Consider the following 19,235-nt stretch of genomic DNA (forward strand, 5'->3'; position numbering starts at 1 on the left):
AGGAACCCCCCCCCCCCTCTTCTTCGTTTTACGCCCTAAATTTTACACATGCAGATATCTAGAGGGGGGTCAGGACATCCGGACCCCCCCCCCCCCCCCTCCAAATCCGCACCTGTGTACGAGCATGTTTTCAAACTCGTTTTAAGGAAGACTGCCTTGATGCAAGCTCTAGCTGCATGTGGTGTTTTGCTTTAAAACGTCGCACCGTGTCTCTTTTGGTGGTCACAATTGGTTGATTAATCGGCCGATCTTGGCTCAGGCAGCGCTCCATCTCATCAGCCTGCCCGTGTCCAGTGTTAGCGTTGAGAGAGCATTTTCGAAGCTCAGGGTCATATTAACAGTAAATAAAGAGTGCGAATCAACGAGAACATGCGAAAGTACGTGTGTGTGTACTATAATAAGATCACGTAATACGGATGTGCAGAAGGTAAAGTTCCATGTTTTTTGGGCATAGGCTTCATATATAACTTGTCCCTACTTCTGTGTTTTGTTTGTTTCTTTTACAGTTGCACACATTTGCCAAAGAAAGTGTCAATTTCTTTTTCAATGCATCTGTGCCGCTATTCTTTGAGTGATCACAAATATCAGAGCTACAAGGATCATCATATCCGGTGTACGTTGGTGTTTATTTCATATTCACCAAAAAAAGCCGATGAAGCTTTGTGGAAATAAATATACGCCGAAAAAAAACGAAAATATGATTTTAAAATAAACACCGAAAAAAGTACGCCGAATTTTGAAAGAATAGAAACCGAAAACGCGGAACCCTAAATATATGCTTTCGCCTAGTCACCTCGCAAACGGTTGGGTATTGGCTGCAGAGATCTATTTCGCTTTGTTTTTTTTTTACCGGGATTATATCTTGATTTCTGTGTTCCTAACTTCACAGACAGAACGAAATCGCTTTTCTCGTGTGGCGTCACGGCGGTGAGACAGAAATCAATCAGTGTACCGGAATTCGACGCTTGTGCTCGTTCTAGAGCGCTTCTAAAAACTGTGCCATCACGGCTGTGCAACGTCAACAATGCATAAATTGCAGTTACTTGTACTCGTATAGCATCGTGAGGGAACGACTATAACTGGGTAAACAGGAATAGGGAGAATGCGTGCGCGTGATTTGTTGAAGTTCGAATCAACAAATCAAGCTTCAACGAATGCGATAGTATTACATTCACTGAACCAGCTATATGAGTTTTCAGACGGTATATACCTTCCAACTATGCGATTCGTGTTCTGCCAGTGGTACCTCAGCTAAATTAAAAAGCAAAATCCACGTTGAAAAAAAAAAAAAAAAAAACGTTTACGGTGACTCTAGCCGTTCCCGCGCCGAATCATGTTTCACGTAAGCGTAATCTTGGGGTCGATGCACGACGAGTTGTCTTCAATCATAAAAATAGTTTGATTACGATTATTGGCAACGCTAAAAATTTGAAAGCCAAGCAGTGAAGGCAACGGTGTTCTTATAAATATTATATACATTTTATTTTACACTGTTTGAATACGCTGCCGTCGTTATGTTCTTGAATTATTGGCTAGCTTGTGGCGGACAGGGAAGTCTTGCAGGACCATATGATAGGACCTACACTAAACCTGCCGCGCTTCGAAAAATGTTAGTCCAATGCATGCAAGCTTGTTCAAAGCGGACGGAGCTTTGCGCATCCGGCAAAGCGCATTCAATCGCTGCCCGCGGCGTTTTTTTTTTTTTTTTTTTTTTTCCTTTTTTTTTTTTTTAGCAGCAAAATAATTTTTAGTCAAGCTGCAGGCCCCCCTTCAGCGGGTTAGGCCGGATTAACAGAGGCGTCTCCTAATCCATTCTCCGTGTTGTCCCCTCGGGGGAGGGCGGTAAACAGGTGGGGGAGGGCGGTGAAGGAAGGAAAGGAGGGCAGGAGAGGAGGAAACGCAGAAAAAGTGGAAAGCGCGAACTGTACGGCGGCCGCGCCAATGGAGGTCTGTGACGTCATTTTCGTTGCGTGTGCGCGCGCACACCGGCGGCTGCTGGCTCGTGGAAAGAACGTGCGCCACTTATTATGGGCACTAAATTCTTTGGTTCAGTATCCCTTTAAGCCTAGTCTTTTCTTTCACCTATGAGGCATATTACATCTCCCATTGAGAGACGTAGTAGCTCTTCGACCACGCCCAGAAGCTTATTGTACGAGTTGTGTCCAATAATTTATCTACCTTGTTATTAGAGAAAGTAGCGAGCATCTTGACACAAGTCTGGGCATGACGAGACATGTCTCCAGGCTACTCATGCACCGTTGCGGTTTAGTACGAGTAAATCAGTCCAAGAGATAGTATGTCAGGAGAGTCGTTGGTCAAGTAGAAAAATGCTATATTCGGATCAACCTTGGGTAAAAACATAAAAAGTACACAAAGCAAAAGAAGGCTTATGAATGCATGACGGCAGTTTTGCCGGAGTCTGCCCCATCGTCCTACGAAGTAAAATGTTGCAGCAAGCATTTTAAGTGTGGTAGATTGTTCATTTAAGATGACCCTAACACTGGATAGCCTCAAAAATTAACTTTCACAGAAACGTAAAAGAAACTGAAAAAGTTAATTTTGCCATGCAGAAAAGTTTAGGTCTCCCGAACACGTCAAAAATTGGCATATCGTACGTTTATTTTGGAAAACCATTCATGAAGCATTGGACATGTCCAAAATTAGTGCAAGGTAGATTCCAAGAATGCCAGGATGTCCCAAGGGTGCGGTGCTGTCAGCAGAACTAGGAGATGCTCCGTGAAGGCCAATTCAATTTTATATCTCACCTGGGGACTGGAGATATAAGGCTTGGATGCAGCAAGCCGTCCCCAAGTTCAAAATGTAGTCAGTGCAACACAAACAAAAGTCATCTTCCACCCCAAAACGTTCAAGACAAAAAAAAAAAAAATGTCAGGTAAAGCTATGCCAATAGACCGATCTCACCAGCCAGTTTGACTACGCCACCGCTGCCGCAATGCATCGAGGGAACTTTAGTCTTTCTGCACGCGCGACAACGTCACTGGAGCTCTGCGCGTGTAGAGCACGGGACGGCACGCGCCCTCGCATGCACGGCCGTCTGCCTCCCGTGAAGTAAAGTTATGGCGGCGTCACGCATGCGCTGAACGCTTAGTGAGATCGGTCTATTGGTTTCGGGGATGTTGTAGGACTTCCTCTGCTGGAGTTCCGTAGCACGCAAACGAATTAAAACAGCGCGGAAAAGACGAAAGACGAAAAGAAACGTAGACAGACAGAGCGCTGACTCTCAACTGAACTTTATTAGAAAGCAACTCATAAAAATAAAAAAGCGCCGTGAATAAATAGGACGCAATCCTTATCACCTTGTCATGCACTATGTCAGTCCTACATGTGTTGGCAGGAACGCCTGTTCTTTATCAAAACAGAGCAATCGAGCGCGCACTCGCATGCACGTAATTTCCACGTCGAGACATGTGGTACTCCTCGGCAATCTCCCTCGTTGTTAGCTGTCTATATTCCCCAGGATGACTGTGTTCTAACATCGGTTCACAACCACATCTGTTACAATGTATGGCGAGAATGCCCGAGGGCGATGACCTCATGAAGAGCGCGTGCTCTCTTGGCCTATTATTTATACATCGGCCTGTCAGGCCGATATACACTTTATTGCGTGAAAGGGGTATCTGATAAGCGAGAGCCTCCCTTCACTGTACGAACTGTTTTTTGTGTTTCTTTGTACATGCATGAGTTCCCTGTTTACCACGATCTACTCTCGCACATAACCTTCTCTACTTTGATGTGGCTGAAAACATTACCGGGACGTAATATCTCTGTGCCACTTTCTTCAGCCTATAAGTCACCTTGTATATGTAGATCATTTCCCTGGTGGCGTTCCGACATAGTTCCGACAGGCAGAGACGCGAGGTCATAAATAAAACCTTAGAGGTGTTCAGGTCATGCTCAGGGGGGTTAAAATTTACAAAAAAAAAACCTGGGAGTCTACAGTTCCTAGACTTAAAGCTTACTTCTACAGACGACCATTTGTGCTAGTCATACCGTCCCAGGAGTAAGAGGGGTGTGCTCGTTTTCGATTCTAGTTGTTCCAAGGTGGTGAAGAGGGACATTACCATAATCTGCCTGAAAACGGCATTATTTAAATCATAGCCACATGAGATGAGGTGTAGTTTTTCAATCCAACCAAAAAGTCTAACTAAGGGAATATCCGCACGGCCTTCTTGTGGAAGTGGCAGAGAATCTCATTAAGGCACTGAAACATCCGGACAAGTATGATAGTAAAAAACCTGAAGTAAGCGTAGTGGATCTACCGCACAAACACAACGTGATTTATAGGCTGAAGAAAGTGTCGCAGGAACATAACGTCCCGGTGGTGTTTTCAGCACCATCGAAGTTGGGAAGGTTATGTGCGAGAGTAGATCGTTATAAACAGATGAGTCTTGCATGTTCAAAAAAACACAGGAATTAGTTTGTACAGTTCAGGGAGGGTGTCGTTTATCAGATGCAAAAGAGTGTACATCGGCAAGACAGGGCGATGTATAAATGGTGGGCTGAGAACACGCACTCTGGACGAGGTTATCGCCCTCGAGCAATCTTGCCATTCATTGTGACAGGTGTGGGTGTGAACCGATGTTAGAAGTCACAGTCATTTGGGGGGGGGGGGGGGGGGGGGGGGGGGGGGGGTATACACCAACTCATGTTTACAAACAAACCGGAGCGCCCGGAGCGCCCCTAGCGGACGCCACCGGTGCCGCGCATGCGCGATGGGGGTGTGGGCAAGACGCTCGCCGTCGCCCATAAACAAACCATTGAAATACGATGTGGTCGGCGTCGGTATGAGTCCCCACGCTCTTTTTCGCGTTGGAATTGTTCATTCTACGTCCTCCAAACGATGTCTGACTACTTGAGCGGCGTCAGCGAAATTAACGAGGCTCGTTGCACCGCAAAACTTCGCGTGAATAATCTGACATGCGGCGATTCATTCCGCGTGGACGCCGCAGAATGTACGCTAAAGCCTGATTCACATGATGAGATTTCGCTCGCAATTTTCAGTAGCGACGTCGCTCGGACTGCAAAAGCGTGAACCGTAGCTGAGATGATCGACGTCGATACTGAAAACCGCAAGCAGAATCTAACCAAGTGAATCAGGCATAACAATTCGGTGATGGCCACTGGTAACAATGATCAACATCTCCTGGTATCTACTGTTTACGTCGAGCCTGCTTACCAACCTTCAAACTTAAGTCTTCTGAGGCCTGCACTTACTTCTTGTCGAAACGTTTGGTCTACGGCCGGTGTCCTCTAAAAGAGCAGACGACAAGCAGAAACGTTTGAAAGAGCAGACGACAGTTCGAACGATCAGGCGACCGTTTGAACTTGAAGACGCACTGAACGTAGTCCGCAGGTGGTCCGTACAACTTGACGGTTTTCCGGCGTTCATTTTGGATTAAGACAAATAAATCTGTTGGCCAGAAGTATCCATGAATTCAACCCAAAATGCTTCCCGTCCGACGGCGTCTGGTTTTCCCTTTTCATGGAACATATTCACGTTCATGGGACATATTCACAGCCCCAGTCGCAGCATTTTGACAAGAAGGCAGGTTTTTTGTCTGGTTCCTTTCAAAACAACGCAGGAATACACGTCTCAGATGGGCACTTCCGCCCACAGCCCCGGACCGGAAGTGCGTCCGACGCGCCACCACCGCGCCGTGACGTAACAGAGATGAGTTCGTGTATAGACAGCAAACAACGAGTGAGATTGCCTAGGCGTACCCTGTATCTCGACGTGGAATTTACGTGCGTGTAAGTGTGACCTCGATCGCTTTGTTCGATAAACAAAACTGGCGTTCCTGGAGGCGTGTGTATGACTGCCATAGCGCATGACCAAATGATAAAATTGCGTCCTATTTATTCACGGCGATTTTTATTTGATGTTTTGCTTTCCAATAAAGTCCAATAATAAAGTTGGAAGTCAGCGCTCTATCTGTCTATGTCTCTTCTTGTCCATCTTGTTCGCGCTGTTTTTAATTATTGAACATGAAAACCAAACGCGCCAAAGTCTTCACACCACGTGAGGGCCATAGCCGGAGAGAAGTACGTCAACACACCATTCGCTTTACAAGACTGGCTCAATCACTCCAATCACTGACTACCATTCGAGAATGTGGGTTTGAGTCGCTGAAGCATCCACCCTACTGTCCTCGCCTGGGTCGTTCAAGTTCTTTCCTGTTTCGAGTTTGAAAAAAAAAATCGTGAACAGTGCTTTTCGAGTGTCGAAGACGTCAAGGCACTTGTGACGTCTTATCTGAAGGTCAAACATCAACTTTCTTTACTAATTGCGTAAAAGTAATTGCATGAAATTTTTACGAAGTCTATGGACCATTCCATTTAGCGCTCTCTGGGTGGCACCATTTTGTTCGACCGCAGCGCCCTCTCCACACATCCGGGTAGTTCAGCGGGTTTGGCGGGGTAAAACAAGGGAGAGGGCACGCGCCCGACTCCGCTAGCGGACGACAAACCGGGAGGTTGCCGTTCTCCACCTTTGGCTTTCGGCTGTATCGGCGGGCTCTACCGAACATTGAACTCTCGCTCGTGGCTGACGTTGTGAAGTGGTTCGCGTCCTTAGAATACTTCTGGCTACTCCGAAATCAGCCTATAGCTCTCTGTTGTTCTATTTTGCTAAATAATCAACTAGCATATCTTTTTTCCGTTACTTAAATAGCAGTTGAGTCAGCCGGCAGTACTACCCTCAACTACTGCCTGTATTACGGCAGGAGAGCACGTTTTATTTATTATTCAGACTTCCACTCATGGTCGCTAAAGGCCTACATCAGTACGAACTTTTGTATAGTAAAAAAAGTACAGCAACCGTAGTTTCTTTTCGCCAAAGAGACCGCCAAATCTGACACAGTTCTCCCCTATTTTTGTTTTTTATTTGCACGCAGGTAACAGCGCAATTGGACCCTGTGAGTCTTTTAATCTAGCATAGTATTACACGATAACTGGCATACCAAAATCTGCGCATCTGCGCTTGAAAGTTCCAAAATGACGCGATTTTAAACAGAGTTTGCACGCCAGCCGGACGCTAGCTACAGCCCACTCGGCGGAGCGGACGACATACGGGTTGAGAGGGGGAGTGCTTATTTTTCTCTTTTACCCTCGCTGCTATGACCCTAATGGAAAAACTTGCCTGCACCAGGTGTGGCACTCCGCGTGTGCAGAAACGAGATTCGCTTGAAGTGCGCACGGATGCTCCGTGCCGACAGCAGCGCCACCGCAGTGGGGTGACGTCAGAATCGAGTGTTGGTATATAGACCATTTAATTAAAAATAAAACACAAATTGCGTGAAAACCTTTTTTCCTTTTTTTTTTTACTTACTCAGAAATATTTTTTTTATCGCAACTCGTGAGATTGCAATTTTTGCGTACCTACAGGTAAACCGAAGCGGTTCTGTATTTAAGTAAAAACACATAAATCGTCTTCACCTAACCTCCAAGATCACAAATTTTGAGTTTTTTTTTTTTTTTTTTCAATTTGTGACGGAGGTTTTAGAGTATCATGTTCAAAGTACCGCTGAAGCCCCTCCTTCCCGGAGCGTGATGTCATCAAAGGAGTTTTCGGAATCTCCGTTCTCGCGCATTTTCAGCGCCTATCAAAGCTATCCACGAGCACTTTTTCTATTTTCAAAAAGGTCAAATGAAGACCTCACAACAGCACAGGTGTCAGTGCGGGGGAACATACCTGGCAAGCTTGCAATTGCATGCGCTGCCCACGCGAGTGACACGGGCTTGGCGGTCGAAAGATCATTTTATGACGTAACAACTGTCGGAGTTTTTTCGTGTTTTCTCGTGTTTAGTTGTATCTTCGGGTAAAACGAGTGTGATATTCATGTTCACGGGATAAGAGTACTCTAGAATTCACCTCTAACATGTTTGTTTCAGGAACCTCTTAAGCTTCTCTTTAAAACTACACAATCGAGAGGAAGTACGGGAGCCCGTAAGGCATTATTGTAACAGGTGCGGCTGTTGAGTTACACGTCCTCTTTCTCCTCGTCCCGTGCGTCAAAATGAGTTTATGAACGATCGAACGACGCCCCCGTTCTTTCATCGCACACATGTGCTCAGCCGAGAACACGCAGAGTCATCTCCCTCCTGCATTATAATTCCTCATAACACCGGATGCTGTAAATCGACTGTCACCGAAATTAAAAAAAAAAAAAAAAAGTAAGAAAGTGACACTTTCACTTTAGTGCGAATGATTGATTTTGTTATTTGTTTGCTCCGATTGGTTTCGAGATGAATATCAGAGTCTTGTTTCAAAAGTCCTGAGTGGAAACAGTACCCTAGTTCGTTTCTGCATGATGAGTGATACCTGATTGATGGTTGATGCCAACTTAAAGGCCAACTCCTTTCGAAGTGCCAAACAGAACAAAATACTGATATCGTTTCTGTGGGACATACAACGTGCAGCCCTGTGGACCAACACAATTGGCACGCCTTTCAAGATATTAATTTCAAACGTACATACCTGAAACTAGGCACGCGAACGTAGTTTTGCCAGAAGTTGTATAACTTGTTTTCACGCTCAAGTCAGAGGTGGTGAAATATTTAAAATAGAGCAAAAACGGCTGCCCTGCACTTCCTACTATAACCTATGCTTGGTGCTCATCGGCTGTGCACTAGTTTGGGAGCTTGCTTTCCGCTGGTCATTCTTCAAATATTTCGTTAAAATTGTTAATTATCGCGATTAGCTTGCACATCGCGAGTCCCTACTCTTAGTTCTGACTTTTCTTTTTTTCGTTCAATAAGCCATTTGGGAGCGAACTGATAAACCAGAGTGCAGTCGACAAAGAGGCTGATATAGGACATAGAAAATGCAGGGCCTCCAATTTTTGCTTTATTTTTAATATCTCACTACCTCCAAGTTTAGCCCTAAAAAAATTGACGCGGAACTGTTTTTTGAACAACGCTCACGTGCTCAAGTTCAGATATGCACTTTGAGAATAAGAATTTTTCCAGGCGTGCCAAATGTGTTGGTTCCTACGGCCGGACCCTGTACTATGATCATAACAATAAAATGAAATCAAAATGATGGACAAGATAAAATGCCACGACACAAAGGTTTAATTTGTTACTCTCCCTTTTTTCGCCCGTCGTTTTCGATTTAAGTCACGTGGGACTTAAACCAACTAGCATATTTGCTACCTTTGTCCTCAAAATAATGCCTGAATTTTGATTAAAAAAACGGTCCTCATGGAGAGAGCGGTTGCTGATGGCACGCCGTGCAACAGTCTGTTGTTTCCTTGCATAGCGTACACTGTCCCAGCGCTGTGTTCTGGAGGATAGAATTCTGGCTCGAGCATTCGATTACTCGCGCATAAGAATCAAACGGCCATGAGCAGCGCGGTAACGATTTCATCGCCATCACAGCAGCAAATAAAAAAATTAAACCGGATGTCTACAAAGCTATAGTTACCATCGACGAAAAAATCAATCCCAAATTTCAGGGACTGGCTGCGCAGAAACCTCGCATAACTGCAAACTTAAACCATGTTGAATTGACCTGAGACTGGGGTAGAGAAGAAGGGCGGCGGAGAAAAGCTTACCGGAGAAAAGCTCACCGGAGAAAAGCTCACCGGAGAAAAGCTCACCGCAATACCGGCAGATGCGGAGAAAAGCTCACCGGCCTTTGAACGGATGCGGAAAAAAGCTCATCAATTTTTTTTTTTTTAAGTTAGCGGATTTTGCGTCAAACGTGGCAATTTAACACAATTCACATTCATCACTTCATTAAAAATAAATAATCTTTTTGTAATATTCTTGAAGTTCGTTGTGCATACTTACTAATTCCTCAGAAATCAGTAATCTCCCATTCTGTATATTGATGAAACCGCAAATATAAAATCAGAACATCGTACACCGGTAAAAGAGACAACAATTTATTGACAGCTGACAGTGCGACGTCAGTAGCTCTGTCAGATAAAGAGGTTCGTTTTTTGCGAGCTCATATGAATAGCGGAGTGCGAACCGTTTCAGCTCCAAATATTGTGTAGCGCCTAATATATAAGTAGGTTTTTGTTGATGTAATCAGTGACGGCTACGCTGTTCTCTTTCTGCTAATTTGACTAACAAACCTTTAGTTTCGAGAACACCTTCGTCCTGTCGTGTTTGTTGTCTTCACTCTGTCGCCGAAGTTTGAGCGGTTTTCATCATGTATCACGCTTACCAACTCATTCGCTGCCTCACAGAAGACTACTTCTTATATAGGTCACGAGTAACAACGGTGCCAGTGTACAGCTCGGATGGTCATGAGTGGTTCGCTGTAGAAGGGCACTATCACACAAAGGCAACGTGTGGAAACACCAGCACGAACGGCTAGAAAACGTGCATGTCCGTGGAAGAAAGAAGCCTCGATATCCTACTGACTGTTTTATCCTGTTTTCAAAGGTCGACAAAAGCTTCAAAGAGAATTTCAGGCACAGCGTTGTTGCGCATGCACTTTCGAATTTTGGGAATTTATAGTTTTGATTTTTAGGTCTTAGGCAGCGATTATGAAGTTTTCGCACTTTTTCCTGTTCTTCTGGTTTATGAAGTTTTCAGTTAGGCTTCAGATGCCAAGAAAGTAAGCCACAGAAAACACTCACCCGGGATTATTAATTTGGGTGCAGTATACCCAAAAAGTTTAACAAATATTATAGAAAATAATAATTTCTTTTTTACAAAGCTGACGAATTTTAATGACAATAAATTGATATATGTTACGCATAATCACGCATCCATCATATAAAAGAAGAAAAAATATCGGTGAGCTTTCCTCCGCATACGCTCAATGGCCGGTGAGCTTTTCTCCGCATCGGCCGGTTTTGCGGTGAGCTTTTCTCCGGTGAGCTTATCTCCGGTGAGCTTTTCTCCGGTGAGCTTTTCTCCGGTGAGCTTTTCTCCGGGATTCGAGAAGAACGTCACGCTGCATAAATGATAGATTAAATGAACATAAAAGAAATTTAAAGAAGAATGCACAAAACTCGCAAATAGCAAAACATATTCATGAATGTAACAACCGCACGGCGCTCTGGTCGGAGACGGAAATAATACACAAAGAGAGGAACGATGTAAAGAGGGTAGTAAAGGAGACTGCGCGGATAAAGTTTCTAGGCTACTGCATAAGTCAGGCTCCACTACAGTTTGGAAGCAATTCAAAAGGCTTTCTAAAAATGTAATCTTTTTTTATTTTTTTTATTTAGGTTGTTTGAAGTGCGACTGCTTGTGATTTTTTTTTTTTTTTTTTTTGCAGTGTGTGGTTCTTACGTGTATTGGCCCAACTATCGTATCAGTGTGTGCGTGTTTTTGTTTTTGTTTTATGTGGAGAGGGCGAGTTATGATTCAGAAGTATGAACTGTCCTTTTGTTCAAGCTTGAAGGTCAATGGATGTCGCCTTATCGCGTCGACATGTAAAGGTTGTCAACGTTCTTGCAGTGTGGGGTGAAGACTGTGGCGCTTGAACTGTATAGACTACGTGCTTTTGTGTTTTCTGTTGGTGGAGATGACCTTGAGTTTAAGACTATATAAGGAAGTGGACTAAATAAACCAGTTAGCTGAGTTTGAGACGTCGTCCTGTCTATTTTCTGTCTCTTCCACGTTTTCATGTTTCTTCTCTACTCCAGTCTCAGGTTAATTCAACATGGTTAATATTCACCAGCTCGCCTGCACCCTTACAATTTTTTCTGCAAACTTAAGAAACTTGAGAGGAGTAACCATCTAAATAAAGCGGTATCCCAATGCTGAACAAAAGGTAAGGGCGCAAACGAGCTGGTGGTGGTTAAACATTTCGACAAAAACCCCGAGACTGGGTCAAAAAGGGACGGAAAAACACAAAATCCCAATGCTGCCTCTTTACTTCTCTTTGTAAATATTGAATAAAAATATTTAAGAAGCATTTCTAGATCTTAAGAACTGGTGAAAAAAAAAACGCTTCAATCTTTGTTGGTATTTTTGTTCTGACGATATAGGTTTTTGCACGTGCTTGATAGCTTTAGACAAAAAAAAACATTTTCAGTCGAAATAAATGATGTCGAAATGCATTTGCTATTTCAGGATTTTGGTTTGTTACTTACTGAGTCTATGTTTAAAACTTTAAATAATTTGTAACTACGTAATTTTTTCTCACTGTCGCTATTAAATCCTGACCTTCTTTCATAATTGTATGTATTAATTTACACCTCAGCAGACATAATTGGTCTAGCATGTAAAATTTCGATGAAAATTTTTATAATTGACATATAAGCGAATTTCCAAGTCAAAAAGTATTTTTTTGCGCTATGTATTATTTACTTTGGATAGTTATTATTGAATATTCTTTTATACTTGTATGTGAATTTGTTGCTGCAAATATGAATAAACCTCTTTTTTATTTCAAAGTGACTTTTCTTTTTGATGTACTTTTTTGTTTACTTCTGCTTAAGCCAACCACAGGCAGTATAGTTCTAAAACAAAAATGTGCGTTGTAAAACAGCAAACTTTGTTGAGGAATAAAATACCTTTTAGTCCGCTTTACGCATAATTTTGCTTATTTTTAAGGTACCAGGTTAATTAAAGGATTAATATTAGGTAGTTATTTATTCCACGTTACAATAATGGCAAGAATGGCACGTATGCGAAGTTCAAATCAAAACGAACAACTGACAAGGTACAAGCTTTTATCGTGGTCGTACAAGCAAAATACTATATTTTCTTTTTATATATGCTGAAAAACCAGAATCTTGCTTTGCTACCAATAAAACACGGAGCAAATAAAATCATTTCCTTAGCAAATCGGTTTTAAATTTGCTGCATTTTGGAAACGTTTTTTTTTTCTTCTTTATATGCATGTAACATATTTTATTTTTATAAATATCAAATCAAATTTGTATTCGTTGAAAAAAGCGAGATTTGATTTTCTTGCCGATGTCAAGGTCATTAAAATATTTTATATACGTTGTACGTAAAAACTTGCCAAACTTTGATGGAGATCTATAAAGGAACACAGTTCAACTATGAAAAAAAAAACACATTCTAAAATATATGATTTTTTAAACTCTTTAAGCTTAATTAAATCTTTTTCGGTAACGTCCCAAGATAGTCTTACTGCTCAATATAAAAAAGATTTTAAAAAAGTTTTAAAAAATAACGACCCATTATGCACATCATTCCATACCGGTGAGAGAAACGTTAGTTTTCTCCTTAATCACATCAATAGCCAGTAAGATAAAAAAAAAAAGACCCGCCGAGGTTTCTTTTTTTTTTTTGCATTGTTTTTTATTTTAAAAATACGCCGAAACATTTTTTTTAACCTAGATTGCAAGACCGGGCCTGATTTGAGATGAAAACATTCACATAAATTGTGCAGATCAGTGAGTCAAACGTATTTAAAGGCTGCTTGCGGAAAAGTCTGCTATTTTCTTTGTAGCGCTTACAAACGAGGACGATGGCAAGGACTTACGGAGTGACAGCGATGTTTTGTTGACAAATGTTACACACTTCCCTATGTCGTGTAAATATTTTGGCATACGCTCAATTGACATGGACCTGTCACGCCGTATTCTAGCAATGTATATAGTAAAACAATGCCAAGCTACATCGTTCGAACCTAAATAGGGATACAAACTTGTTCCCTTTCGTAAACTAATCGAACGTTGCGCTGGGTTACTCTGATGTGAATTTCGCGCCTTACCAATCATTGTCGCTTTTCAGCACCTTTTCACCTTTTCAGCACCTAGAGGTGCTGAAAAGGTGAGAAAACAAACTCAAAATTTCCAGGTAAGCATTGGGCCTAGGGTGCCTTCATGTGCGCATGAAGGCTCCCTAATTGGGCCCCATTACAACCTCCAGGCTGATTGCTTGAAGCCTCCGGAGTGCAGATGCTGCGTTAGGAATGCGCGTTTGTATTTGACTCGCCATTTTCTTCAAAAACTGAAAGCATCGTTCTCGACTGCAAAGTTGCTCCTGGGCGGGCAGTCCGCTCGTAGCAAGCCGTTCTGAAAATGCTGCTACGATTTCAGCTTGTGCAGGGTCCAGGTAAATGCTCTCCGTGTTGCCTTATTCTTTTCAGCTAGCCTACCCGTTTCCAGTATTTCAACATACATGACACAGCTTGCAGAACGAGCACGCTTAGGCCCGGAAAGGTGCCTGCGCGATACTGCTGATATCCACAACGGGCCGCCCAAAGTAGCCAAAAATTCGCCAAATCGCCAAACGTAATGTTCGTTAGCCAAGCGGACTCAAAAATAGACAATTCGGCGAAAAGTAGCCACCGGTGGCAACCCTGTCAGTGAGGCTGCCCGGGACGCACGCGGCTCAGTGGAGGATGCGGTAGACGAGAACCCAATAGAAGACGCTGTTGGTGGCGAGCAAGGGTCATCTGACTCCGCCCATGAAGTCACTCGTTCGAGTTTTTCTTTCCGCTCTCGCGCTCTCCTGCGCTCGGCGCGCCGCAAAGGGCGGGTCTACGTCGATATTTTACTTGGCCATTACGACGCTCCTGCTAATAAGACCGACCTAAAACTTTTGACACATCTTTAAGGTGCCTACAATAAAACTTTCCCATTTCTGTATAATTCATGGACCTCATCGACTTCCCTTTAAATTTATATAAAGTATACAAGTCCACAATGGACATTATTAAAAAAAAAAGGATTGAAAAAATACTCCTGACGGGGATTGGGCTTGGAAGTTGGGACCAAGTGATTCCCATCCGGTTACTATACCGACTGAGCTAAGTAGAGCAGGAACTTGGAGGGAGCTAACACTTGGTTTATAAATCGAAGCAATTAAACTAGCTTGATTCTGCTCACGAAGACCACAGGGCACATATTGTGTTGAACTACCAAACACAAGAAGTGTGCAGTTGCACTAGACCCGCACACTTCAGCACACACCCCTAGAACACAGAAAGCATGGTCCCCTCTCCCCACTTCATGTGTGCTGTAGCTCAACACATTCTGTGTGCCCCGGTCCTTGTCATCATGATCAGGCTATTGTAATTTTTTAATCTATAACGCATAATCGATTTCCCAGGGAGAGAGATCGAATAACTCGGTGGATCCAGAACCATAATTTGCGCGCCATAAATATATCGCACTCAAAGCACACACTCGAACTAATGTACCGTGACACATTATTCTAAACGGAGCGGCTGTTTACTTACATTCCCCCTTTCCTCTCAACTCGTGCGTCAAAACGAGTTAATTACAAATAAAATAACGCTCCCGTTTCCTTATCGCACATGTGCCCTGCCGAGTACATGTGACGTCGTCTCATTACAACGCCAGATGCAGTAAACAGAATTCGTGACTGAATACAATAAAAAAGCTGCCGACATTGCCAAGTTACTACGAACGGAGGAATAAGTTTCTGGTACAAAACGCAGAACTTCTGATTCGTTTCGAAGGAAATACCCCAGTCTACCCTGGACATGCTTGGAAATGGGTGAGTGAAAAGAGCGTCAGCTTCGGTACTATGCAGGATACTTGAGCGATGAGCGATGTTACCTTGCAGGGCAACCCCGCTTGAAGTTCGAATCACCAAAAACAACCGGTATAGTTTTAGTGAGACACGACAGGATCATAGCCAAACAAAGACGTCAAAACGATGCGCAAAAAATAAGCGGACCACAAACAAGACCTCTCAAATGCTGTCGTCTATTTTTCTCTTTCGTTGTCTCTGTTTTCGATTATATGTGACCAGCTTGCCTGTTTGTTATTTTTGTCGTAAAACTTATGCTGGGACATTCACTTTAACCCAGGCCATGGACGAGACAGCGGTTGCAGAGGGCGTACCATGCAAACGTTTCTAATTTTGTTACATGCAGTGCAATTTCACAGCGTCCCGAACTTCAGGTTTTGAGAGGCCTCTTGGGCATTCGATTTCTCATGTATAAAAATGAGGCGACCATCAGCTGCACTCAAGTGCCACTTCGGCAATATTTCTGCGGCTGATTGTGATTTGCTGTTACGCTGTAAATTCCTGAAAAAAGAATCTTGAAACAAGATATTTTTAAAGCTAAACATTGCATCGAAAAACAAATCAACCTCATACTTCTGTGACTGACTGTTCAAAAACCTTGTTTACTAAAAAAAAAAAACTATAAAACAGCTAATTTTTTTTTTTTACAAACGGTGAAGAGGATCGGTTTTAATTTACGCTGTTAGTTTCGTCGGTTTCAACCAATCCTTTATGTTTTTATTGCCTCTTGTCAAACAGCTGTTAGGCATAAATAAAAAGACGCTCACTACAAAAAAAAATACAAAAAATGGTCACATATGTCCACATGAGTAAGACATTTTGCTTTGGACATTAAAAAGGAGCAGATATTCCAAGGTATACATTGTCGGACTTAATAAAGGTGTGCTGAATCCTAGACAAAAAAATGTTACAGTGCTCATTAAGGAGATAAACAATGCCTTGAACTTGGTTTAACATTGAGGAACATTGACTAAAACCTTAATAAGCAGAAAAAGAGAGTCAATTGCAGCATAAATCAATTTGTAACAATAAAATACCCCCTCACAAACTAGTGGCCTTGCGTAAAAGAAGACTGAAAGTTTCCGAAAGACGTGAATAATCACAATAAAAGTGTCGTGCGATATGGCGATCATACGCGAGCCGGCCATTGTTTACGCGATTTATAGAATTCAAATAATCAAACCTCAATTGAAGTAATTAAACTCGAAATATAGTTGACATTTCTGGACCTTGCAATATATGACCTCCTTGAATCTTGATTTTAACTTTAATTGATAGTAATGAAAGAAACTTTCTCGTGCAAGTGTAGGTATTATATTCTGACCTTCGTTTTGTAATTTTGTGTATGCCTTTAAATTTACAAAAATACATCTGCGCTAGCGTGTAACATTTCGGTGGAAAATAGTTCAACCACACATGAAATACCCAATGTCATACTAAGCATGACTTTGCAGATCATGACGTCATGTTCAGTGGCATATCACAGACTTTATATTCCAATTAAAACATAATTCATACTCTGCCATTTGCGGAATGTCTACCGCAAATTGCAGTGTTATGGCAAAATGCAGTCGCACCTGTATTTCTAGAGATTATGCAAAGCAAGCACACCATTAAAACTCCGGTTCACGGTGACGACTCAGCTTATTATGTGGGAAGAAGTATTCATACTTATAAGTTAAATATAAAAGGTACAGGCATCAGCATCCCTGAGAAAAACACAATGAACTACGCTAGAGTCATGGCGCAATGTACCATAGCTTCCACGTAAATAATAAAGTAGATTAAAGACTCATTTCTTCGCGCGCAGTTATTTCAACCAGTTTCAGAAAATTATTTTAATATTGAGAAAGCAGCCGGGTACGTTTTAGAGTAGGCAGCTTGTTTAATGTGATTATGTACTAAAGTTTTTATCTCGACTAGTATTAAATTTTTGGCTCATAACATTTTACCAAACTTAGTCAACATGCGTATACAGTCTTGTACATTTTGGAAAAAGCCCTCGAATGTATACTGTCCAGGGACTGACGCGGAACACAATCTTTAGTCTTCCTTCAATCGTTTTAGCCAATAAACAGCTCCAGCGGAATAGCGCCCCAATCATTGTGCAATTACAGTAGGAAAAAAGCGACACACTTTCTTTTTTTTTTTTTGCTAATGTGTCTGCGCAATTATTGAAACTTCTTTGAGATGAGAAAAAAAAAAAAGAAAGATACGATGGAGATAATGGACATAAAATCTATAGTTGTTCTTGCTGATTTAACTGATTAAATGAATAATAATGATGATCGTTCCGAGTGGCTCATGCATCAGTAAACGGGCAGTACATGTGAGAGTGTGATACGTGGCACAAAACTTAACCGTCTGACTTCTGTCTTGACTTCATTGCAACTGAATGCAACATCGTCTTCGGCTCTCCTCCTGCATACAATTTACCATGATTCCATGTTGCGAGCTACTGAACACAAGATGCCAAGTTGAAAAAGTTTCTTTCGTATTCTGCCTGTACAGTAGAGAGGATACTGTTAACCACAATTTAAAACAGCAGTGCTGAACATGAAAGGACTTGTCTCTGTGCTGTGGTCGGTTTATTCCTTGCAGAATACTTCTGGACGCTGTATTGCTTTTGGGCAGCATCCTACAATGCCACGCAAAGCGTCCCAACATAGTCTTCATTTTGGGTGATGATTTGGTGAGACTGCATTTTTAAAGTCATTTTTGCACACTACAGGATGTCCCCACCAAAAAGAAAAAAAAACTTCTTTTTTGTTTAGAAATTAAGCCACGCATTGCCGAATGCTTATTCTCCACCCAAATGTAGTGCAAGAGGTCCAAACGAGGTGCCAAAGTTTCAGTAGTAACTGTCATCTTATTCAAAAGTTATTTGATGTTTGAAATTTTAAATGGGAAAATGGCGGCCTGCGGAGATCTAATGGCGGCGTGCGCGACCAGAAGCGTCGCTGTGATCGGTGTTGCGCGATCGGCCAAAAGGTCACTATGACGTCTTGAGTAAGATTATTTCTGCTCTCATCGGCGGAAATAAGAGCAAACTGAGACTCCCGTCTATGAAGGTGTTGATTTAGGAATGTGATCATCAGGCTTCGTCTGCGCTTTTTGTGAACCTTCGAGCTTATTACTCGCTACGAATACTTTTGGTCGTGACGTCAGGGATAGGAACCATAAGAGGGCGCCACCGAAGCATCTCGTCGCCAATTGCACGAGAAACCGAAAGCGGGCAAAAATAAGCCCCATTCTCCCAATAACCTTTTTTTAGAAAATAAACAAACTTTTTTAATTAGATATCGGTTTGTGCTGAAATTTCGGCAGCTGGTTCGGAACCCTAGTATTATATTTGGGAGGAACAGAAAGCGTTCGGGGATGCATAAATTATTTTTGCGATAAGAAAAAGCACATGGTACTTTTCTTTTTGTCTGGGGGGAGATGCACCGTGTATATTTTTCTTTTATTTACACGATTTATTAAACCGAGTGCTGATCTTATTATTAGTGCAGCACGGGTTTGCAGTTTTAGTGTGAAACGAATATTCCGCAAGTTTAATTCGTTTTTTCGGCGGGTGGTTTTCGGCATTTGTATTGATGTACAAAATGTAGAGTGAGTGAACGCTTAGGAAACGCGGGGCGTGTCTTATTATTGACCACTGCTGCAATATCTCTGGCTGATACCCGATAATGGTGTTCTAGGGTGCTACCTTTCTTTAGCTCTCGGCAAGAAGTTCTTATTATGTATGCTTGAGGTTGAAATAGTTATGG

The 19,235-nt window shown here is 42.3% G+C and overlaps 1 protein-coding gene across 1 annotated transcript in view; it reads left to right on the forward strand.

Annotated features, from left to right (window-relative positions):
* The first annotated feature begins 16,587 nt into the window (after positions 1-16,587).
* LOC8035409 (arylsulfatase B) overlaps positions 16,588-19,235 on the forward strand; it is a 50,890-nt gene continuing 48,242 nt past the window's right edge. The window contains exons 1-2 of the mRNA XM_042291614.1: positions 16,588-16,658; positions 18,067-18,157. Coding sequence (XP_042147548.1) covers positions 16,588-16,658; positions 18,067-18,157 — 162 coding nt within the window. The remainder of the gene's footprint in view (positions 16,659-18,066; positions 18,158-19,235) is intronic.

This window comes from Ixodes scapularis, unplaced genomic scaffold (assembly GCF_016920785.2).
Source record: "Ixodes scapularis isolate PalLabHiFi unplaced genomic scaffold, ASM1692078v2 PGA_scaffold0__279_contigs__length_252992795, whole genome shotgun sequence".
NCBI classification, from domain to species: domain Eukaryota; kingdom Metazoa; phylum Arthropoda; class Arachnida; order Ixodida; family Ixodidae; genus Ixodes; species Ixodes scapularis.